This window comes from Lycium ferocissimum, unplaced genomic scaffold, assembly GCF_029784015.1.
Source record: "Lycium ferocissimum isolate CSIRO_LF1 unplaced genomic scaffold, AGI_CSIRO_Lferr_CH_V1 ctg2586, whole genome shotgun sequence".
In the NCBI taxonomy this organism is placed as follows: Eukaryota; Viridiplantae; Streptophyta; class Magnoliopsida; order Solanales; family Solanaceae; genus Lycium; species Lycium ferocissimum.
The window spans coordinates 2,919-28,076 of record NW_026722538.1 but is presented as its reverse complement, the minus strand read 5'-3'; the positions used below and the strand labels follow the sequence as shown (position 1 = coordinate 28,076).

Sequence of the window (25,158 nt, the reverse complement as noted above, 5' to 3'; positions counted from 1 at the left end):
TGATAGCATGAGGCAGAACATTGTCGAAAAGGCAGAAACAAAGATGATATCGACTCCAAGTGTGAAGGCATTCAACAAACTAAAAAGCCTGGATATAGGGAGCAACTTTAGAAGCAATGGTACAAGGAGCAGAGGGGGATACCATTTTCCAAGTGACCAATGACAGTCAACATTGTTTCTTGTAATGTGAGGGGCCTAAACCAAGTAAGAGAAGCCTAATAAGAAATCTTATCCTCAACTGGAAAGCTGATGTTTATTGCTTTCAAGAGACTAAAATAGAAGGAGACATTAAGGATATTGTCAAAGATTTATGGGCAAACAGATGGGTAAAATTCTTTCAACTGGAAGCTACAGTGTTATGAAAGGCGCTCGCCTTACGCCAAAAGGCGTGAGGCGTGGCAAGGCGAGCCTGCCTCGCCATAGCCAGCTAAGGCGTGGCAGTTTCAGAAAGGCGAGGCAAGGCGAGAATGGCGAGCATGGCGAGGCGAATGCGTATGGCGAGCAAGGCGTCGCCTTTTGTTTTTTTTTTAAAAAAGAGCTGTCTTTTTAAATACATATATTGAGAATAAAGAGTAAATATTATTTCTAGGGTTTTATACTTTTATTTCGTCACTTTACCATAGCAGCTGCGTCTCCTCTTCTTCTTTGGTTTCTTCTTATTCCAACTTCCACCAGCTGACCAGCAGCAGCAGAGCCACCTTCAGCTTCCGCCACTTTCAGGTAAGCTGCTTCTTCTTTTTCCTTCTTCTTCAGTTCTTCTTCTTCTTCTTTTTCCTTCTTTCTTTTATTTCTTCTTTCTTTCCGGCCTGGCTGGCTTTTTCCGGCAGCAGATTAGCCTTTTCCAGGCAGATCTGACTTTCCGGCAGCCGGCCGGTGACCCAATTCCGGCAGGTTTTTTTTTTTTTTTTTTTTTCATTTTTCATTAATTTTTGCCTTCTATTGTTATATAAACAGATTTCAATAATGACATCCCATTCCGATGGCAGAGATATAGGGTGGAATTTTGGTAAAAAAGGTCCAACTCAGCATGAAGTTATATGTAATTTTTGTGAAAAAAGTAGCAAGGGTGGAATAACCCGGCACAAACAACATTTACTTGGTATCGGAATAAATTTTAAAGCCTGTAAAAGATGTCCGGAATCAGTTAAGGCGAAAATAAAAGCTTATATGGAACAAAAGAATGTGGCAAAAACCGAATTTCGATACATGTGTGGCTGATCATATGGATGATAGTGATGATGATATGGATGAAGTTAATGAAATGATGCCTCCTAATCAAAAAAGGAAGACCGGGACGAAAGGTCCTGAATCTTTATTATCCAAGTTAGTAATGAAAGATCCTTTTAAGGGATCGTCTTTGTAGGTGCTTTTGCAAGATGGGTCTACGATGCAGGCTCCTTTTAATTGTGTCAATGCCAAAAGTTTTAAAAAAGTCATTGACTACATAGGAGAATATGGCCTAATATGAAGCCTCCAACCTATCATGAAGTTAGAGTTACTTGTCTAAAAAAAGAGGTGGAGAAAGTTGACGAGATTGTGGAGAACATAAAGTGCGATGGAGCAAGTTTGGATGTTCCATTATGATGGATAAATGGACAGCCGGAATGGAAAAATGGTCATCAATGTTTTGGTAAACTCTCCAAAAGGTAGTTTGTTTCTTGGATCATATGATGCTAGCCACTCTTTACGATTCCACTAAAATGTACAGCTTGTTTGAGAGGACTATTGAGTCGGTGGAAAGGATAATGTTGTACAAGTGGTTACCGATAATGCTAGTGAGAATGTAAAGCAGGTCAAATGATGCATGGCACGTTCCACATATTTATTGGACTCCATGTACCCGTTGTATCAATTTGATATTTGGTGACATTTTCAAGATCAACATATGCTTCAGGTAACTTTAATATAGTTTTGACTTGTGCACTTGTTCTATAGCATCAAAGTGTTACATTTTACAATTTATACTTAATAACTATTTGGTATTTCTTTTGTAGTTTTTAGCAAGGCTACTAAGATGTATGCTTACATCAGTCAAAGGCCATTGCTATTAAACTTGATGAGGAAGTTTACAAATGAAAGAAATTTGGTGAGACCGGGCAAGACTAGATTTGCAACAGCTTTCTTGACTTTGCATAGTTTTTACATGCAAAAGAAAAACTTAAGAAGCCTAGTCACTTCAAATGAATGGAAACAAAGCAAACATGCAAAGGAAATTGCAGGGAAAGAGGTTGCGAGGAACATTATTTCTCCATCATTTTGGAATGATGTTTGTAAGGCACTTAAAGTTGGTGGTCCTTTGATTATCGTACTTCGTTTGGTGGATGGGGAGAGGGCTATATTTATGAAGCTATGGATCTTTGCAAAGAATCTATTGCAAAGGCATTTGGGGGTGATGAGAGGAAGTATGAAAAAGTTTTTAAGATCATTGATAAAAGATGGTCGGATCAACTTCATCGACCTTTGCATGCAGCAGGACATATTCTGAACCCGGGGTTATATTATAAGAATGCAGCTGCTGAAACTTTAGATGGAGAAGTGTGGGATGACTACATTTCATGTCTTGAGAAGTTGGTCCCTGATCACAATTTGAGAGATAAAATGTCGGTTGAGCTTGGTAAGTATAGACAAGCAGATGGGACATTTGGTAAGGAATCTGCCATTAGAGCTAGAGACCGTTTGTCACCAGGTAAGTTAGTTGTTTTAGTTGTTTTTATAACTTATTTGATTTCTTTATACTTAATACCTTTTGAAATATTTTTTCCGTAGTCGAATGGTGGATGCAATATGGTAACCATGTTCCAGCCTTGCAAAAGTTTGCTATCAAAGTACTAAGCTTAACTTGTAGTGCATCCGGATGTTAAAAAAATTGGAGTGTCTATGAACATGTGAGAGAGAAGAAGATTTATTCTATCAGTTATATTACATAATTACATTATCCTTATTTTATTAGCATTCTTTAATTACTCTCTACAACTTATACACAGATTCACTCCAAGAAGAGGAATAGACTTGAGCTAAAACGTCTCAATGATCTAGTGTACATTAAGTACAATAGAACATTGAAGCGTCGTTATAAAGCTCGCGACACCATTGATCCAATTAGGTTGGAGAATATTGAGGAGGTAAATGAATGGGTAAGGAGCACCCGAAGACCTTGCGAGAGGAAGAGTTAGAAGATGATGGTCTCGGCTTGGGGTGTTGTTGCTTCGGAAGTGGATGTGAGGAGAGTATCTATGGTCTTAGGGCGAGTTGTTCAAATGAACAAGGATAAAGGGGTGGCTGTTCAAATTCTTTGATGAAGACTGAGGAAGAAGAAGATGACGACGATATAATGCTAACACTCTTGTGGTTGAAGAATTTTTAGATCTTGAAGAAGAATAGATGTTGCTTCGTAATAATTTAGTTAATGCTAACACTTAGACCTTATGACTTATTAACTATCTAGTTGGAGACTTTTAGACTTTAGTATCAACTATCAACTATCTCTTTTAGTTTTTCAATTGAAATATATGCTAGTATTTTGTTGAATATTTGAGTTTTTGGGTATTTATATATGCATATTTAATATTTTAATTTTTTGTGTTAATTCTCGCCTCGCTCTAAAAAGGCGCTCGCCACGCCACGCCTCGCCATGAGGCGTGAGGCGAGCCCTTGTCGCCACGCCTCGCCTTTCGCCATCCTAAACACTGAGTGGAACGAGGGGTGGAACTCTGATGATTTACGATGGGAGAGCTTGGGAAGGTGAAATCAGTAGCGTGGGGGCTTATTCCTTAACCTGCAAATTTACTGGCAAGAATCAAAATCTAATTTGGCTCCTAACTGTTATCTATGCTCCAAATGATAGAGGAGAAAGAGAAGAAGTTTGGTGGGAAGTTGGTTCTGTCAGAGGTCTATTCACAGGGCTTTGGGTAATGTGTGGGGATTTTAACACTGTTAGATTCCCTTCTGAGAAGAAAAATTGTAACAGAATTACCAGATCAATGACTGATTTCTCTGATTTCATAGAAGACATGGGTTTGCTAGATCCTCACTTAATAGGGGGTGAATTTACCTGGAAAAAAGGAGAGGGATATGATATTGCATCTAGATTGGACAGATTTCTTCTATCTGATGAATGGGATGAGGGGTTCAGGAATATCAAACAATCAATTTAACAGAGTCGCTTCTGATCACACACCTATGATCTTACAGAGTGGAAACTGGGAACCTGTGAAATCATATTTCAAATTTGAGAATTGGTGGCTACTTGCAGAGGATTTCAAGGAGAGAGTCAAAGAATGGTGGAGTTCTTTTGTTTATGAAGGAAGGCCAGATTTCATTCTAGCTTTCAAGCTGAGAGCACTCAAAGATAAATTGATAGAGTGGAACAAAACTTCTCAAGGTAATCTTGCTCTTCAGAAGCAATCCATTCTTACCCAACTTGCAGAATTAGAAGTAATCCATGATCAGAGGGCTCTGAGTGGAGGAAATCCTAGCAAAAACTTCCTTACTGGTAGAATTTGACGAAATTGCTAAATATGAAGAGGTGGCTTGGAGACAAAGATCAAGGGCTTTGTGGTTGGAGGAGGGGCACAAGAACACTAAGTTCTTTCATAAAACTGCTAATTCACATAGAAGGTTTAATAACATTGATGAGTTGAATGTTGATGGAGCGACTATCAAGAATCCTGAAGAGATAAAGAAGGAAATTGTCGACTTCTATCAGAATCTCTATACAGAAACTGAATCATGGAGACCAACTGGTGGTATTAGAGATGGCCTCCGATTTCAGAAGAAGACAATCAGATGCTACAAGGGGAGTTTGAAAATCAGGAAATATGGAATAGTGTTAAGTTATGTGCTGGAGACAAAGCTCCTGGACCTGATGGATATACCATGGCCTTTTTTGTTCATTGCAGGGAAGTGGTAGGGGAGGAGGTGATTGCTGCAGTCAAGAATTTTCATGACAGATGTTTATTTGAGAAAAGTTTCAATGCCACATGTGGCTTTGATCCCAAAGAAGGTGGGAGCCAGAGAATTGACAGATTTCAGACCTATTAGCCTCATAAGTAGCATTTACAAAATCATTTCCAAAGTGCTGACTGAAAGACTTGAGAAGGTCATGCACAAATTAGTGGATAATCATCAAATGGCTTTCATCAAAGGTAGACAGATTATGGATGCTATCCTTATAGCAAATGAATGTGTGGATTCAAGAATGAAGAGCAGTGTTCCAGGTGTCCTATGTAAACTGGATATTCAGAAAGCATATGACCATCTCAACATGAATTTCCTTCTGAAAACACTGGCTAAAAGAGATTTTGGGGCAAGATGAATCAGGTGGATAAAATTTTGCATCACTTCAGTGAAATTTTCTATCCTCATCAATGGTTCTCCCACAGATTTCTTCCCTTCTCAGAGAGGTTTAAGGCAAGGTGATCCTTTGTCTCCTTTCCTGTTTACCATTGCTATGGAAGGCTTAAATGACATGCTAAGAACTGCTCAAGTTAATTTGTGGATTAAGGGTTTCAAAGTCTCAAACAGAGTGGGGACAGATATGGAGATCACACATCTTCAATATGCTGATGACACACTGATTTTTTGTGATGCTGATAGGGAGCAACTAAAGATACTGAGAGTGATCTTTATCCTGTTTGAAGCAGTCTCAGTTTTACACAGTAACTGGAACAAAAGTTTCTTATATCCTGTTAATGAGGTACCCAATCTCTCCTCTTTGGTTGAGATTTTGGGGGGAAGAATTGGGGAATTGCCAACAGTCTATTTAGACATGCCCCTTGGAGCTAAAATTAGATCCATAGGTATTTGGAATGGGGCGGTGGAAAAATGCGAAAAAAGACTTGTGAACTGGAAGAGTCAATATTTATCCTTGGGAGGGAGACTGACACTGATCAATAGTGTTCTTGATGCTATGCCTACATACATGATGTCCCTTTTTCCCATTCCTAAAGAGTGTTATTGAGAGGTTGGATGTCTTGAGAGGGAACTTCCTTTGGCAGGGAACAGTGACACTAGGAAGTTTCATTTGGTTAAATGGGAGGCAATAATAGGTAGTAAAAAGGAAGGAGGATTTGGGATTAGGAATCTAAAAGCACAGAATCAAAGCCTCATGATGAAATGGCTTTGGAGATTTGCCTCCAATGAACAATCCTTGTGGAAAGAGGTGATAAATTTGAAATATGAAAGGGAAAACAACTGGACAATTAAGTTTCTGACAAGTACTTATGGAGTTGGTCTTTGGAGAGCAATCAGGAATCTTTGGCCTTAACTCAAGGAAAATTGCAGTTTAAAGATTGGAAATGGCATGAAGATATCCTTTTGGGAAGACAACTGGATAGGACAAGGTAACTTAAAAAATTTATTCCCAGATATTTACATTCTCAATCAGCAACAAAATGCTACAGTGGCGGAGGTGTGGTCAAATCAGGGGTGGAATTTGAGATTTAAAAGACTCCTAAATGACTGGGAGATCCAGAGTTTAACAGATTTCTACAAGAACTTGGAGCTATATAAAGGTCCTGCAGATGTTGAAGATTGCCTATTCTGGCAGAATCACAACCAAGGCAAGTTTTCAATTAGGGAGGCCTATAAGACACTCAATATATTCAGGTACCAGATTGATCACTGACCCTGGAAACTGATATGGAAGACAAAAATTCCTTACAAAGTGTCATGCTTTGTCTGGTTACTAGCTAAGCAGGCAGTTCTGACCCAGGAGAATCTCATGAAAAGGGGTATCCACCTTTGTCCTAGATGCTTCTTTTGTGAAGAAGAGGCAGAAAATGTTTGTCACCTCTTCATTCACTGCAGGGTTACTTATCTTTTTTTTTTTTTGAAACTGGTAATTTTGTATTCCTCAGCATTAAGGGTATGCTGGCCACCTCCAAAAATTTACATTTTACTGAAAGAGAAATACTTACAGTAATCCTAAAAAGTCCACTAACTGAACTTCCTCTTCTACATATTGTTCTTTACACCAAAACTTAATGAAGTAAAGACCTTCCATTGGATCTTCTGCAATGAACTTTCTCTGCCTTTAAAAATTCTGTCATTTCTTTCCTTCCAAATGTTCCACCAGATGCAGGCAGGAACTGTTTTCCACCAAATCTTCTGACTCTTGCTCCCTCCCCTTCTTATCCAACAGCTTAGAAGGTCTGCAGTGTGTTCAGGCATAGTCCAGTTCACCTTAGCCAAATTAATGAACAATGCCCAAACTTGTGCCGTAACTTTACAATGAAGGAAAAGGTGATTGTTTGTCTCTAAGGCCTCCTTGCATAATGTGCATCTTGAAGCAATGTTTATTCCTCTTTTCTGCAGTGCTTCATGAGTCAAGCAGGCTCTCCAAGCTATCAGCCAGGTGAAACACTTCACCTTAGTTGGTGCCACACTCTTCCAAATGGATTTCCAAGGTCCTGGTGTCCTCCCTGAAATTTCAGTCAAACCCTTGTTGTACAATCTGTTCACAGAGAACAGTCCATCTTGATTATGCTTCCATGTCAATTTATCTGGCTCAAAATTAGTTCCTTGAAATCACCAATTACTGTCAATAGTTCTGCTACCCATGCTATTTCCCAATCATTTAGAAGTCTTCTGAAAACCAAATTCCAGCCTTGGGGAGACCACATCTCCTCTATTGTACTATCTGGATTTGTGCTTATCAATTATGGAGATTATTTATCACTATGAAAGGGCTATCTTGGATTATGCCAGGGATAATTGTCCAAGTTCTAGAGTTGTGGAATAGCTATGGCAGTTTCTCTAGCCACAAAGAGAGATGGAGAATTATACCAGCTTGCATCTGGTGGACAATTTGGAAAGAACGGAATCTCAGGTGTTTTGAAAACAAATGTAATTCTATTCAGAAGATGAAGATGAACTGCTTAGCTTTATTCTATTTTTGGTGTAAACAGGAGTATATGGAAGATCTAGAATCATTCTTAGATGTCGTAGGTTCTATATAAGTTTTTGTTATAGGATTGAAGATCTTCTTCATACTCTTTGTAACTAGGGAGTTCTGTCAGTTTTTGTGACAGATCTGTTTTTGGATATAAATACAAGTGTTACCTTATCAAAACAAAACAAAACAAAACAAAACAAAAAAAAAAAAAAAAAAAAAAAAAGAGATACATTATATGCCAAGTCAATGAGCTAGAGTAGAAAGGTATTATCTCAGTAGGAAAGAAAGTAAATTTTCAACATAATCAAGAATTGAAAGCATATGAAGCAGGCAACGTTCTTTTTTCCTAAAGGCAGCAACTCATTTTGAAATAATTGTAATGCAGGAGAAAGAACAGAATTGAAGCAGAAAGACTATCGAGGCTTTGCAAAATTAAAATAGAATACTAAAGAGGGTACTACTTGTTCAACATTTGGATGGAATATTTCCGTCTCACCTATTTTAGCCTGTCAATGTTTTCTAGAGCTGAAGAAACTAATTTTCAGATCTGACTTCTGAGCAGTGCACCAAAAGTACTGGTAGGTGGTAGCATCTTAACTAATCTAGCAGCTTTCAAATTGAATGTCCTGTACTTCCAGTAGGACTTTTTATCAGATTTCATAACCATTACTTGATACTTCTAACTTAAGAATTTAAGGTGCAACATTGTCCAAAGGGGAAAAATGAAGGGGTAAAGCAGAATTGTCTTTTTCCTTTTTCTTAAAGTATTGGAAAGTGCCGTTCAATTTTAAAGGCATAAAGTACATTTACATGAACCACAGAAGGCAAAAGAATCAACTTTAAGAAGGTTTCATCAATTTCATCTAATCAAAAATAGAAAGTAAGATATTCAAGTCATAACTTGAAATAATTATTTAAATTCACCACTAAGCACAGCAACTGACTACCCAAATTTATAGAAGGAAGCACGTGGATAAAAGGGTCTTAGAATTGATTGCTTTCACTGTTTATATTGAACTAGGAGCTACCAGTGACACAAAATAATAAACGAAACAGCTGTCGTAAAGCTCATTCATATGTCACCCAGTCCAATAGTTCGAAAATTTGAGTATAAATTTACTAGGACAGACACATATTATAAGCTACAAACATATAAGTAGGACATCTGACTTCAGAAGCAGAGAAAATTCTGGCTGCAGTCCAGGAGCTTAGGCACTTGCAAGAAGGCAACATGTGCCCACCAACAACCTCTAAACATACTGAAAATACATGTTAAGACACTTCATTTGACCATGTCAGGAGATCTTAAAAAAATTCAAACTGAGTCTTAACTATATTGGCCACATAAAGCATCACATTATGGACAGGCTCAAGTAATTACTATCATCAATTATCTTTGTGAAGAAATGTTTCTTCCTAGCTAATGTACAGAAAAAAAAATTTAACTATAAGTGAAGATAAACTAGGAGATGTAACTCTGAAAGATATACTGACAATATCCAAAAAACGCTGTCCTACATCAGTTATTATTTCTCAATATCTTGAAATGCAAAGTTAGGAACTTTTGAAACATTTAATGATGTTTCTAACTATCTGAATTTGTATCTATAGTACGTATAAAATTGTGGTGCTACTCAGTTACAAAACCTGTTACATTTCTCTTCAAATAATTTCCTTATGACACCCACCATAAAAAACAAATTGGAGGTTACAATGGACACTTTTTCTAAAAAAAAAGTCAAGGTAACTATATTAAGTAACTGCCTTACTGGTTATTTCCTTTAATTACACACTACTTTCTTTCTCCAACACCATCCAGTTTAGTAATCTTCTCCTAATTTATGTTAATTTTTCATTTCCTATGCATTCATCCAGATTTTTAGAATAGATCAAGATGTCATCAAAATACACCACAACAAATTTTCCTTGAAAATCTTTGAAAACATGTTTCATTAGTCTCATGAAAGTGCTTGGTGCATTAGTCAAGCCAAAGGGCATAACTAACCATTCATAAAGTCCATATTTGGTCTTAAAAGCGGTTTTCCATTCATGTCCAGGATTCATACAAATCTGATGGCCAACACTCTTTAGATCAATTTTAGAATAGATTTTGGAACCATGAAGTTGGTCCATCCAAATCTAACTTATGGACACACAGCAGATGTGCCTTGGTATCTCGTTATGTTATATGAATCAAATATATTTTTCGACAAGGCAAAACATTTATTGATAAATCAAATATATGCATGGATATACACTAAGCTGGTGTTATCTTTACAAAACTGACATGGTACAAGTATGCATTAAGCCTCACAAAAATTAGCCAACTATCTCTTTTGTGCCCTGACATTTAGTTTTCTGAAAATCATTTAGCTTATGACTGCTTTGACTAAAGAAGATAATGCATGCAAAATTGAATAGCATCAAAATAATACACTAATTTACTATATGCGCTTAAAACTTTTAGTCTAAGAACTTTTTTTAATAACCATGGTGTCCGGGCCAGCTTGCGCACCTCGACTAATTCCGTGGGATACTTACTACCTCCCACCTAACTCTGTCCACCAAGGCGTAAACATATGGGAAGAAATCACCGAGTGTTTTTGTCTCAGCTAGGATTTGAACTTGAGACCTCATGGTTTTCCCACTTCATTGACCACTAAGCCACAACCTTGGGTGCTAAGAATTTTCCAAACATAATGTGACATTATATCTGGCATGTCAAGTACTAAGATTAAAATGAACCTGTAACAGCTGCATCTTCTGTATCAAATCATTCTCTTTACTTCTTGAGTATCATACTTTACTTTCCAAAACCAAAACATTTGAGTACAGGTCACACGTGGCGTGAGTCACATGTACAAATTTGTACATCTTAACCTTCCATTAGCACTAAACTAGAAGCCCATTTGTTTTATGCTAAGTAAACTAGAAGCCTGTTTGTGTCTGGATCTAATCAAGTTCTACCGTGCAAAGCATGACGTGTGTGACTAATAGCATGTTGGGCCAAGCTTCTAAAATCAGCTTATTTTGAAAAGTACTTTTTGTGAGAAGCAGTTTGTGTTTGGCCAATCAATTTTAAAAGCACTTTTGAGCAGCAATTAGTGTTTGGCCAAGCTTTAAAAAAGTGCTTCTTAAGTGTATTTTTTTCAAAAGTGCTTCTCGAAAAAAACTACTTTATTTAGCTTCTGAAAAACTGCTTCTGCTACTCCCAAAAGTACTTATTTTCTCCCAAAAGCTTGGCCAAACACCACACTTTTTTTAAAATAAGCACTTTTTGAAAAAAATAAGTATTTTGGAGAAAATAAGCTTGGCCAAACAGGCTATAAATACTATAAATTATGTTGCTGCCTTTATTCTTCAGCTCTAGCTTATGGAATCTACGACCGTGGGTTTCTTTAGAAGATATTTCATGGTTCACAAATAAAAGCCAAGAAAATAAAAACTTTTGTTTTTGAAAATGAAGAACTTTATATCTTCACAAGAGATAATATAAACCACGAACTTTTGCAGCAAGAGCTTTGGACTATTATTTTTTTTTTTTTTTTTAAATAAGAATGCTCAGGGCTACGAGGTCAAACAAGCTTTTCTTGGAGGCAGTAATAGTAACCAGTTTAATCAAGTTTTGAAATGATCATCCTAAGTTTGTGAAGCTCCTTAATTTTTTGATACGGTAAACACACAACTTATTTCACATTCATCAAGTTTACTATACCAGAAATGCTGAGAAGACTTACAGTTGTAATATCTGACATCAAAAGCTGGATTTCACAGAAATAACAAATAAATGCGATGATTATGTTACATGATTCTTTTGTGAAACTAGACATATTATCACTAAGATTATGTTATTGAACATATGAGGACAAGATGCTTAATCTAAATATTATAAATTTCCTTCCACGCACTTCAATCGCACTGTCGAAGAAAGAAAAAACACTAACAATCAGTTTCTTTTTTGGAAAGCATGTTAGATATATGTTTCATCATTCTTGTATTGTTTGATATTTCTTTTTCTTTTTCTTTTTCTTTTTTTTCTTTTTTTTTTTTTTTTTTGTATTGTTTGATATTTCACAAGTAGTTTTTCCACTTTTTTTTTGGGAAGAAGTTTGTTATCCACTATATAGTTGCAAGCTACAAGATATCTCCGCTGAAACAAAACTCGCCATGCATTCCATATTAGCAGGCAGATTCAAGAGAAACCATGAACCTTGAAAGAGTGCCTGTTCTTTTATTTTTGACGATACATATTCCGATGGTCCAAATTTTTACTAGCTTGACCGACTGTGATAGTCCTCAAAACCAATTCCCTCTTCATGAGAGTCCTCAGGTATATCATAAGAGGCAGTGATCCTAACTCTTCATCTTGGAGAATGGTATGACACTAGATGGGACGCATTCTCTATTGCTACGGCAAGTATGTTATGTATTCTCCTCTAGTGCATATCCTTCTGAAAGAAATTGGAAGGCACCACAAAGACACGTACTTTAATGGAAGATCAAGGTGCAATAGTTATGATTAGAAGGAATTCAGCAGATCAGAAAGGAAGCAACCAGAGATCAATCTACGATCCCAGTCTTTCACAAACACTATGAAACAGAGGAACAAACAACAGCCCAGGGTGATCCCACAAGTGGGGTCTGTGGAGGGTAGAGTGTACGCAGACCTTACCCCTACCTTGAGAGGAACAAGCATATTAAATTGCTAAATTTCGAAACTGAGCATGACTCTAGTGTTGCCATTCTGGCAATTTACAGAAAGCAGTATAAAAATGTATGTATCTTCGGACGATCATACGCACCAAGCTGGATAGCAATGATTAACTCAGCAGACAGACAGAAAAGGGTACAACTTTTCCCCTGATAACCAAGCTAAAGCCCAAGTCGTGTCTAGTCTCTTTTTTTTTTTTTTTTTTGAATCAGGTCGTATCTAGTCTAAGTTATATCTTGAAGCTGAAAATGGATTTTTGAAGACAATACCCACACGTAGAAGCACAAAAATGAATCCTACTACGGAATAAGTCAAGGAAAGAGATGGTAAAAGAGCTAGCAACAAGCAACAGGCAACCCAATATACAAGAGCAATTTGTAAATGAAATTCACGGTTGTGGAAAAAAGAAGCCTGGTAGGGAAAATGGCAAGTAATAAATGGTTAAAGGAGAACCCCCAATGTAGAAGCAATTTACCACATCAGATCGAACAATTTTCTCGATGTCCTCCTTCTTAGAGCGAGATTTTCCAGGTTTCATATCAGCTTCATCATCAGACTCATCTAAATTGTAAATAGGTCTTCTATCTGACCGCACACGAAGCCTCTCCACCAAGCTAGCCATTTTCTGCAAATCAAACAAAGGAGATTTACACACATTCAAGTTTCTAACCACAACAACAAAGGGGAAAAAAAAAACACAAACAATAACCAATTTACATTTCCTACACACCCAAAACAAACCAAATCAATTGGATTAAGCCAAACATAGAAATGTTAGTATATAATTCTCAAGTTGAATTAAATTAAAAAGAGGCATGTTTACTCAGGAAAAAGGAATTGTTCGTTTTTTCCAGTGGAATCAGTGTAGCCAAGAAAGTAGGGGAAAGCAGCAAAAACCCATTAGAGGTTAACGCCGAACAAATAACAATGGGAGTTAGAATTCATAAGGACTAGGGCTTGGAGTTTTTACGGAATCCGGGAATGGAGTAGCATACCTGATATGTGTTTGTGTATATGCCAGAAAGAAAAAAGCGACAGAGCCCACCGATTTCCACTTCCCCACAACAGTGAGAACGTCACTCCCTATTTCCTCAATTTATTTTCCTTTGTAATGTAATTCTCCCCCCTCCCCTTCCTCAATATCTTGTCCAACCCCGCTTCTTTGTAAAGTTATTAAAGGGAGTTCCACCCCCCCGCCCCCTCCTCCACCCCCTAAATTATACTTACCACTTAAAACTACATCCTTAAACAATTATTCTAAGCAAAAGTCATCCTTAAAGTTTCGTCAAGTGACCAGGTTTCATCCTTCTGTTACCCACAGTTAATTAACTAACGGAAGTCTAAACTCACATGCAAGAAACGAGATTTCACACATTCAAAAACAAAAAGGAATTGAAAGTTGGAGGACATGTGTGCCCTTCCAAAGCCTAGTTCTTAGACTTATCAATTTGAATCTCACGCCTCTCAACCTGCTAAGCAGCAGAGATCCACTATTAAAAAAAAAGTGGTATGCGCTAGCCGTAACACAAATTCTTTAGCAATATCCTGCTTGTACCGAGCACTCTGGTTTAACCTGAAACCTTATGTACACGTCTTAACAATTGTTAAAGTCTTTCTTAACCTTATAGGGGTTTCATGGACTCTCCGGGCTTACGTTAGTTTACTTATGACACAAATGGCACAAAAATTTATGAGGTGCAACATCTTTCCCCCCTTAGGAACATTCGCCCTCGAATGTTAAGTAGGTGCACCGTCATTTTAATCGTCGATAACTTTTCACTCGCATAACACGTCGAATGCCTTTCGACTTGTTGTGTCGATCGCGTCTTAAACTCTCTGATACCAGGGAGGTCTAAATGTTTTATCGAAGGTGCCTTAGTTGTTCTTGTCGTGACTCGATGAAGGCTTTTGTTGTCCATCGCGTGTAACTGCTGTAATCTTTCTTGTTACACGAACCATAGCTTTTGCTAACTTTAGTCATTTCCTTTCATTAGCTTATTTCATTTTGCCTTCTTAGCACGATCTTTATCTTTGGGTTTCCTAGTACTTTGTTTCCTTTTATAACTTTTCTTGAACTTAATACTTTCAATGTAACCTCTCACCTTTTCTGCCTTTCATGAAAATCGACTAACGATCTCCGGTTAGATGTTTCATTCGAGGATGTCCTTTTGTATGCATGTCTTAATCAAATTCTCCATTATCTTATATACTTTCTGCTCCGTATCGACTTCGATCAGTATAGTTCCTCTTTACTTTTAACTCATCATCAACATAGATCGCGTTACGCGGCGTCATTTCTCTTGAAATTCTTTGTCTTCGGTTTTCTTGCAATTTATAAAACACGAGTTGAAACGGCATTGCTTGAATCTTTCTTTATCTAGCTTGTGAAGAAACGATCAAAAGAGCGTATATTCGCTTTGCCAAATATTAGCGTGGTTCGAACATAATCTGAAGTTGTGTCCGTTCTTCTAATAACTCAACGTTGCTACCTTTGGTTTCCTTCCCTGTTTACGCCTTTACTTAACTTAAACATTTCTCTTTTTCTATTGACTACGCATAAGTCGTATTCATGTCTTCATGACTTACAATTTTGATGTTCATTTCCTTGTAATTTACACGAGTCTGTGCCATATTCGTCAAAGCCTTCATAGGGCATGATTATTTACGGAGTTCATCTGTAGAAGCATCGTCAGTAATTTGTCGTCTATCGAGTCTTATCGTCTTCTGCGAATTTTTGCATTGTCCTCGTTGGTCGGCTTACTTGACGTCCTTTGGGTATCGGCACGATAACGTGAAAGACGAATCATTAGCCATTTATTTCCCTTTCTCTTCTTGATATTACAACTTGTCGATCTTTTTTTTTTTTTTCATGTTTGGATTATTATAGGTGCTTTCTTTCCTTTTATCCTTTATGATGTAGTCATCGGACTTCCGATCATTTACTAAGTCAATCTACTGAAGTCTCTGTCATAATTAGCAAGTACTTATAGGTACACTTCTTGGATCAACGTTGTTGTATAATTAACTCTTACATTGTCCATTCTTGTTGATACTTATATGTCGCTTTTTCCCCCGTCTATCACTTAACTATATCTCGTATATGTAGTTCTATCTTTGCATAACCAGGATTTCACATCCTCACTTTCGTCTTTCGATCTATACCTTTTGTCAATTCATTCTCGTGTCTCAACATGCTGACGTTGCTTTCTAAAGTCAGGGTTAATCTTTACCTTATCATCTGAGCTCTAACGGTTATCAAATCACATAGTAGATCCCTATTATTATAATATTTCTCGCTACCATTTCAAATTCCGAGGGCTTGCAACATATAAATTACTTCACGCATAAGTCATCTTGTCCAAAATGGCCCATAATTATTCTATAATTCTTTTGCAACCGCTTTTACAACCATGCTATCTTAGCTCTCACACTCGCATTCCAGCCTCTAATTCCATTCCCTTTTAATGGTTTCCTCTTAAGACATCGCAACATAACTTACTTGAAACATGATTTCCATTTATCACCTTTAAGAATACTTAAGTTGGTCCGATAAACACTAAAACAATACCTCGTCCATTTTCGTGTTTTACTTCGTCTTCTTCTTTTCCCTAAGGGACCCATTAGTATGATAACTTTAAGGCACAACCATTCACCTTCCAGCTTTGACTTAAAATTTGGGGTTGAGTCATTCGCATTTCCTCGAATCGATTCATAATACCGTAGAACGTATAATTCTCTGCTATTCTGGTGTGCTATTAATGTGACGAAGCACAGTCCTCTTAGGGATCTTTTAGAAGTCCAGCGGAACCGTCCAATGAACTTAGAATAGGTGTAGAGTTATCCTTAACTAACATCTGCAGAGTAAGGTACTCGATAAGTAATCGTCTCGTGTCTGGATTAAAATAACCACTTATCACATATCCTTACGATACTATAACAATCCCAATTACCTTAAAATATCCATTAAAATCCTATCCCAGTTACCTTAAAATATCCATTAAAATCCTTACTTATCATCAAAGTACCCATAAGGGGTGTATTTCTTCCATATTTCTTTTATCGAACTCGTCATAACAGGCGAACGTTTTGTTGTTTCTCTATTACTCGAACCTCTCTTCATATATTCACAATATATCCTTTTTCTTCTAGTCACATACTTTCCGTGTATCCAATACTCGTTGTTCGTCATTCCTTTCTAACTTACTTATTCTTCTTATCTTGCTTCGAACGACCATATTATTCTACCTTTTCCTTTCCTTGGTTATTATTCGCATGAAGCCTCTTTTTTTATCTCTTGTCTCGTAACGCTGCTAAAGGTCTGTCGGGCTGGTCTGTAGTAACCTATATGTTTTTACTCACAATCATGGGTCAAGCTCTGACCGGCCAACTCGTATCCATTTTGCATATATATGTGTATATATATCAAGTCTGTCTCATATCTCAATCTTATGAAAATTACATAAGGATCGGTCAACTATTCCTCAATGCATAATTCCCTTTGGAACGACTCGTCTCTTTTGGCTTCCTCATTATATAAGCATTCAACTCCTTCTCAACTTTCTGGTTTAAAGAAATAAATCACTCTCTCTTTGTACCCTTATATCCTATTCTCATTTACTTATCACACTATCCGACTATTCACTCTTTCAGACCTAAGGTAATCTATTAAATCTATTCCACAATTGACTGCTAATTTCACCTCTAGTTATTTATTACTAAACCTTATCCCTTTTAACAATCTTACTCGAAGGTTGCGTACTTACTCAATAGTTTCCTTTATGTCTTGGAAAAAAATTCGGCAGAGTTTTCTCTATAATTATTACAAATCTCAAACCTGCTCACAGCCCAGAAAATGCATCTCGTGCCTCACAAGGCCAAATATAGAAGCACATATAATATGCAACTCAACCACACAGGGCTGATCAAAATAGAAAAAATATGAAGTAATAATGCTCATTTTCATATATCGCATCTGAACATCAGTTCACAAAACTCCAACCAATCTTCTTACACAGAGGCTTATATGCTCGCAAACCGTCTCTTATGGACATATTCCCTTATTTCCTCTCTAAAATTATTAACAATAGATTCTGCATTTCACTGCTGATGCCAACACAAACACTTTATACTTACTTGTAGTACTCTTGACATTCAATTAAGCGGAAAGCTTCATTTTCTTATTTTATTACCCAAATCCTGAAATTTCAACGATTGAAACCCTTACCTTGGTCCTATACCGGAACTGCGGTGCAGTACAAATCGATCCAACGGTAGTTGGGGAAGTTCTCCCTCTTGTTGTACTTCTACAGGCTGTTCCATGACACCCATACCTTCTACAAACGTACCAACTATACTGATTTTTCTCGACTTACCATCATTTTCATTTGAATATTGTTCCGCAGATAACATCAAGCTTGGGTTATTTGAATTTCCCACCTTACCTGTCGATCCTTCCTGAACCTCCAATGGGTCTGTCTCCCTAGAAGACACGACTTCAGATGGATCTGTCTCAATAGAGGGCACGTCCTTAGATGGATCCGTATTATATAAATAACTCACCCTGGGAGCCCCCGAACCATTAGTCTTCTTTCCTATAGAAGCCATCACCCAACTACAAAGCAATCAGGATTAGGATTAAAAATCTCATATACTACAACTTGGCTCTATCGCACGATCTAAAATAGGAAAAGAAGGTAACCATCCTGAATGTCCTGCAGCCTCCTATTTATAAGTGTGGCGCGCAACACACCCATAAACAAGACTCTACTAGACACGGCTTGTAGACAACCCTAGGACAGAACTGCTCTGATACCACTTTTGTCACGACCCAAACTGGAGGGCCATGACGGGCACCTGACCATACTAGCCAAGTACCATCTGACGTACATCTGTGACATAAAAGCAACATAGGTGGGCCAATAGGGCCATCATATTTACAGGATTATAAGAGAACATGCCTGAAATAGAATAGTCTGTAAATGCTCGGCTATGAACAACTCGTGACACGAACGGGGACATTATCGTATACATCTTGTCTACAAGCCTCTCTTTTGGAATACATGACATGAGGCTGATCTTGAGCGGCCATCCAAGCGCGAATACCTCACTTGGTTGTGATAGAGCCCCGCCATACCCATCCAATCTGTAGTCACAAAAGAAAGACTCCAAAAGACTTGGCAACTCCGAACAAAGGGATCTCACCAATCAGCTGATATCAGGTCCTGCCTACTGGGGAGGTCTACTAGTCTGTCTATCTGTACATGTAGGCATGAATGCAGCGCCACCTAGCAAAAAGAACGTCAATACGAAACACTATACCGAATATGTAAGGCAATTGATAACTGTAACTGAAACTGAGCTGAAAATGTAGTAATCTGGAGGCCAAAGAATGCCCTGAATATATCACCTGACCTATCTCATATGAAATGCAATATAATACTATCATATATCTCACTGACCAAGTGGCCTGGCAACTGTAAAATCTCATTGACCAAGTGGCCATGCAATCTATCTCACTGACCCGAGGCCAGGCTAAAGAAAATGTCTCACTGACTGATATGATCCTACATGGCACACATCACTTAAAGACTTACATCCAAGGCCAAGACATGGAACTCCAAGCCCTATAAGCTATGTGGATGATAAGAGAAGCATTGGAGATCTTTGGAGACTCATACAAGCCACATAAAAAGGCCTATGATGTGTGGAAGGTAGCTTGGGAAAGGGATTGAAGAGGAAGCCCTAAGAAAGGAGGCCACTACTCAAGATGGGTAGAAGCGCAAGAGGGATAGAAATGCAAATATGGCTATATGATGCAAATGTTGGTCAAGAATTCAATTCAAGTCTAATATTGCAAATTAATGTCATAATTGCAAGCTTTGATCAATTAGAGCATTGAAGACCCATGTTGGGGATGTTTTTGCAAAGAGCCACTTTAGGGCCTTTGTTGTAATGTCAAGACTATAAATAGGATACTTAGTCTTCATTTGCTCCTTAGATTTATTTTGGATGAGAACTCAACTATTGAGAGATTGTTTAGTTAGCTTAGCTTAGTTAATGATAGTTTGTTTGGTTGATTAATGCAAGTGTCATTTCCTAGTTATGAAGTGAATTGCTTTTTCCATTGAATTCCATAGGATTGCTCATTTGTGGATTCAAATTAGAGTCATCCTTTATTGAATTCAAATTTCTTAGGTTCTAGAGTTGAATTCCGATTGGAAGGGTTTGGGTTTCATATACCTATTCTTGCCCATATAATCATTACTCTTAGGGTCTAGTGTCTATCCTTCTGTCTTCTCATCTCCAATTACCCATATCCCTTTGTTTTCCCCTTTTTGTTGATTTTGATTTCTAGGGTTTCCTAGGTTTGTTGTTATCATTTGGTATCAGAGCATAGTCTAAGCATCACTACAAGAAAGTTCACTTTTAGCGACGACTTCTTAGCGAAGGGACATAAAGCCGGTCGTTAGAAGTGACAAACAGCGACCAATATATTTTTCGGTAGCTAAATATCAATTTTTATTATGAAAATAGCGATGGGACCATATCCGGTTGATAAAACCCATAATATCCGGTTGTTAATATTAACCCAATAAAAAACTAAGCGCCACCTTTTTGTGTTTTTCCCTCGTTTTTTCACCCAAAACCGTTCCTGTTCTCTCAAAACCCTCACTATGAGCGCAAACTCAAAACCTAGCCACTATCCCTCTCCCTCTTCTCTGTCTCTGTGTATGTGTGAGAGAGAAACTCAATTTTCTCCGCCTCCATCTGCCGCAGGGACTCTGTCCTAATGAATCATCCATTAAAATGGTTAGGATTGAGACAATTGACTTGCTTGACTCGATGGAATGAGTGAACTTGCCGGGATCGTGCTCAAGGAGGAGTAGCTGGTAATTATTGTTGCGTCACTAGCCCACAGTCGCCATGTTGGTTCAAAACGAGGTAGGTTATAAGATGCCCTATGTCTCTTATATTGTTCTTAAGTATGATGAAAAATGTTTCTGTTAAATTTCTATTCGCTCTTAATGGTTATGGTTCACCTTTGAGTACTTGGTTAACCATTTTGAATAAATTTTACATTTAAGCTTCTGGCAATGTTATTTTCCTTTATAAAAGTTATGAATAGGGATTAATTCACTATAGATTGTGATATGTTGTTTTATTTTATTTTGATGTCGTTTCTGAATTGTTTGAAGGTTGAAATGTCTAGTGATGACGACCCCCTCTGTCCACCCCCCTCAGTAATGGAAATCATAAATGTAAGTGTTTGTCCCTCTTGTTTGAAGATCTTCAAATTTCTGATGGTTTGGTTTTAATTTAACATTGGAGACTTCACTAGATTCATCACAAACATAGATTGGGATAAATCTTTCTGAAACTTGTTTTTTTTTTTTTTTTTTTTTTTTTAAAGATTAACTGAAACTCAGCCGACGTAGAAGTGGGGATATGAATGACTACATTATAGGTACCTTTTGTAAGCACCAGCGCTTACTTAGACGCAAACCTTATTTGTTAAGACATTGCTATTTGAAGTTGGATGGCTTCTTAGTGTACACTTTAATAAATGGCTTTTAATGTAGTGTTCTTTTATGCCTAAACTTGTGTTGTTAGTGAGTATTTCTTTATGGCCATAACAAGCTATTTCTCAATTCTCATTCTTTTTGCAGTTTGTTAGGCGCTTGAAAATGTGTGGAGATTATCATATTTATTATCGATCTATGATTACTTCTCCATTGAGGTTTGTGACTTAAACTTATACTCTTTTTTATAATGGTATAAAACTTAAACTTAATTGTAGCTTCAAATATGATTCAGTTAAATAGGCATAGCTGCATGTAGCCTTATCAATCAAATATGCACCAGGAAGTTGACAGAGTTCTTATATATGATAGAATGCATATAAAGACATCACTTTTGCCATCTCTACCAGCAGGAGTTACCAATATGACGAGGTTGGTTCTTTTCTTTTTGCCAAGTTTTTGGTCATTCAATTTTCTTTTACTGTGTTGGAGAATTTGTGGTTCTTTCTATGATGTCATGTTATTTAGGTAATTTTATAAGAGAAAAGACTACAAATAGTCTCTCAAGTTTAAATCTGTATTCAAAATGATCCTTTCTCTATAACATGGAACACTAATAGTCCTCCAAGTATTTAAAGCTAGTACAGTTTTAATATTGGTCCAATCAATGGTTCCATTAAAAACAAACGTTACTCACCCTTATACTACTAACCCAGCTTCATTTTTCTCTGAATCTATAGATGCTCTATCTTTTTCCTCAAGTTCAGAATCTTGTTGAATCACTCTTTGCGTCTTGTTTATGTGCTACGATGATGTTGTTTTCGGATCTATTCCTTAAAGTTGACTTGGACCTTTTTTTCTTCTTTTACAAGTGCAGATAATGTTTGGTTCTACTTTTTCTTTCTACTTTACAGTGGAGGGTTTAAGCCTGAAACTGAATCTTGCAAGTTTAATTTTTTTCACGCCATTGAGAGTGATAAAAGATAATAGGTCCATATCTAATAAGTTCTATTTAGACTTAATAAATACATTATTTTAGGTATTTGGCCTGACATAATAGCTTTTCTATCATCATCTTTAAAGATATATTTCAACAATTTTTCTATGTATGCGTCTTCTATCAGGACACCTCTGGAACCAAACCAGCCAGCAGTGGATAGGACACAAGAAGACTGTCAACCAACCAGAACTGCTTCGTGAACGTAAACTAAAGTGAGATGTTTATATCCTTTTCCATAATAGTCTGATTTGTCTTAGTTCCCTCTGTTTCCTTAGAAGAATGGCTTAAAATGAAATAGCAACAGCAGGTCTTTTGCTTCTTACTGAATAAATGAGACATTATATTGTTGTTGATCTTCCACTCCCTTTGATAAAGAGGCATAAAATACACCTATTAGAAAATATATCTGGAGGCATAACATACAAGTGATCGGCATGCTTGTAAAGGTTGGAATCTGAAAAATTCTTTGGAGAAGGTGTAAGTTTTGGGTGGCGGTGATTTAATGGTCTTAAAGTACTGAAATTTCTGATCTTCAACATTTGGTGTTCTAAACTGCTGGCATGACAGCATCTAGAGCAGTTTTTGTTTATAATATGCTCAACTTAATCTCTTTGCTTACGGAATAGATCTTATCATATAAGTTGTAGGAAAGATTTAAAGATTTAGCAAATTATTGATTGAGAGAGTAAATGATGCTTCACATTTCGCTGTGGCCCATAACTAGCCATTAACTTTTTCCTTTTTGAAGGCATAAAACGACTCTGAATCAATGAAGTGTAGAGTATGCTGCTATATGTTCTCTTTTTTTTTAATTTTTTTTTTTAATATTAAACTGTCCCTTGTTAGTAGGGGTGTGATATATCTTGAAAATAAGTACAAGAGGGGGGCTTGGCCTTACCCCTCAGAATACAACACAAAGATAAGTTTGGTGGTGACATTTTTTTTATGGTTATTCTTTAATTTGTTACTTCTTAGTTTCTCTTTTCTACTTTAAGTAACTCTTGTTATTAAATGTCATCTATAAGAGAGCATCTACACGATAAAAATTGTGTGTTGTTTCATCTTATTTATTGTGTTATCTACTTGAGCGTGCTTCTAATTTTACCATGTCAAATTTATTTTCGGGATACAAAAGTAATACATCCACTGTCATGTATATAACCCATCCATTGGTAATTTTTTTAGAATTGGAGAACTGTAAAATGATGTCCAGTATCATTCAATTTATACCAGGTTCTACAATAATATGCCTTCTATATCAAAGCTGATTCTTTTAACATACTCATTAGCAGCAGTAACTCAGTTTCTGAATTCTAATAGTAGAGGTATTTGGTTTCCGATCTTCTGTGTAAGGAGTTCCTCCAGTAGTTTTTTGGAAATATTGAAAATAACTAATAGAATATGTTTCATTGTTTCATAATCTTCCCTTTTCCTTTTGATCCAAGGCTTCAGAATCTGTGATGAGAAACCCGTCCATTGTAACTGTTTTAAGTTGATGTACTAACTAAAATTTTATGATTTCTTGCTATGTGAAGATAATGAGTATGGATAAGGTAGAAGGGTCATGATTGTTCCATTCATGAAATAAAAAAACAGATGTCATGATATCTTTGTTACTAGACCTACATGAAAAGTGGTTTAGGAGGTTTTTTCATTAGATGTTCTAGTTTTATGGAATAAAGTATATGTATGAGGCTTCATGCTTGGAACTAAAATCAGGAAATCAATTTGGATTCTTTTTAATAGAGGAAAATCAATATTGAGTTAGAATTTCGATACTTTAGAGCTTGAGCTTTACGAGATAGAGAATTATTTTCTCTTGGCTTGAACATTCTCTTGCCTAGCTATTAGGAGTTTTGTTATTATACTGAGATGACCTTTATTCTTTTAACAGATTAAGAATTACAGTCTACAAGCTGGAGTCTGAAGAACCCCGCCACCCTTGAAGAAAGTGCAGAACAATGGAAGCAATTGGAGATGTTAAAGAATAACTTGAAGCACAGGAGGGGCCTACTTAGATTTTGTTACAATCTGTTTAGACATGTCACATGTGTAGAAACTGCAATTTAAATCTATTGTTGGAGTTGAGCAAATATAATTTCATGTAATCTGAATGTGTATAATTTTTTTTAGTAATGTGATGATTTAATTCCTTTTCAATTGTCTAGTAATCTTATTAAAACCACCTGTAAACAATTGCATTGTTAGGAGGGAATGTTCTCAATGACCAAAGTAGTTGTTTTTAATAGTTTTAATAATCGGAGTAGCAATTAGCGAGGGGAAAATTCTGTCGCTAAAGGATCTTTAACAACCAGACTTAAAATCCGATCGTTAACTTTTAACGTCGAGGCTTTTAACGACGGGTGACGACTGGATTTCTACCGGTGGTTATTGACTTATAGCGACTGGATTTAGACATTTAACGACGGGATTTCCTGTTACACCTCGAAAATTTTTTCGTTAATGCATGGTGAATAGACTAACGAAGGGAACGAAGTATACAATGTTTCGATAAGTAAGGAATAGCCTTTGGTGACCCTAATTGAGATTTCAAAGACATCCGAAGTAAGAGAAGAAAGTTTGCCAAGGAAGGCAAGGTATACGTTATGTATCGGAAAGGATTTACGAGTACCGAATTAATGATGACTTAATGATGCTTTGGAGAAGAGTTATAACGTCCCTTAGATTGTTAATGAGGTGTTAAACAAGTGTTAAGAAGGTTCCATAAGGATTGGAGATTAAACGAGTCGACGAGATCGAGTTCGGAAAAGCTGGGCATTATACGGCCCAACATATCGTCGTATAAAATATATCGCCGTATGTTAGGCCGTATATTCAAAATTCCTAGATTGCAGCCTTCATCGACTTGGAAAAAACATACGGCCAAACATACGGTCGGTATAAATTATACGGACCGCATGTTGGTTCGTGAAATCAAAGCGGGACGATTGTGAATTATTAATAAGGGGACCAAGTTCATTTCATCTTCACTCCCCTTCTCTCTAGAACATTTCTCCGCACGTCTACTGCAAGA

The 25,158-nt window shown here is 36.9% G+C and overlaps 2 protein-coding genes and 1 long non-coding RNA gene across 6 annotated transcripts in view; 2 read left to right on the top strand and 1 right to left on the bottom strand.

Annotated features, from left to right (window-relative positions):
- The window catches only part of LOC132043563 (CHD3-type chromatin-remodeling factor PICKLE-like), a 54,161-nt gene extending 40,402 nt beyond the window's left edge, over window positions 1-13,759 (bottom strand). Inside the window, exons 1-2 of one of the 3 annotated variants that reach the window (XM_059434044.1) lie at window positions 13,601-13,759; window positions 13,081-13,230 (exon numbers count right to left, since the gene is read on the bottom strand). In XM_059434044.1, the coding sequence (XP_059290027.1) occupies window positions 13,081-13,227 (147 nt within the window). In that variant the 5' untranslated portion in view covers window positions 13,228-13,230; window positions 13,601-13,759. Of the gene's footprint in view, window positions 1-13,080; window positions 13,231-13,420; window positions 13,574-13,600 lie in introns of those variants that run through there. The other 2 variants (XM_059434046.1, XM_059434045.1) reach the window with 2 other exon arrangements.
- On the top strand, window positions 2,339-3,122 carry LOC132043564 (uncharacterized). Its single transcript, XM_059434047.1, has 2 exons — window positions 2,339-2,686; window positions 2,767-3,122. The coding sequence occupies exons 1-2, from the start codon at window positions 2,350-2,352 to the stop codon at window positions 2,859-2,861; spliced, it is 432 nt and encodes a 143-aa protein (XP_059290030.1). The 5' UTR covers window positions 2,339-2,349; the 3' UTR covers window positions 2,862-3,122.
- A 6,363-nt stretch (window positions 13,760-20,122) lies between the features above and the next one.
- LOC132043565 (uncharacterized) lies at window positions 20,123-24,280 on the top strand. Of its 2 annotated transcripts, none has more exons than XR_009411875.1 (5): window positions 20,123-20,546; window positions 21,272-21,342; window positions 21,403-21,556; window positions 22,249-22,336; window positions 24,019-24,280. It is a non-coding gene; the product is annotated as an uncharacterized LOC132043565 (long non-coding RNA). The 2 variants fall into 2 exon arrangements; XR_009411874.1 differs by having other exon boundaries at window positions 20,127-20,546; window positions 24,033-24,280.
- Window positions 24,281-25,158: the final 878 nt, after the last annotated feature.

Bases quoted from the DNA above. Each gene is read 5' to 3' on its own strand.
- LOC132043564 (XM_059434047.1), top strand. From the start codon at position 2,350: ATGGATCTTTGCAAAGAATCTATTGCAAAGGCATTTGGGGGTGATGAG. The intron at 2,687-2,766 runs GTAAGTTAGTTG...TTTTTTCCGTAG, and splicing joins TAGAGACCGTTTGTCACCAG to TCGAATGGTGGATGCAATAT.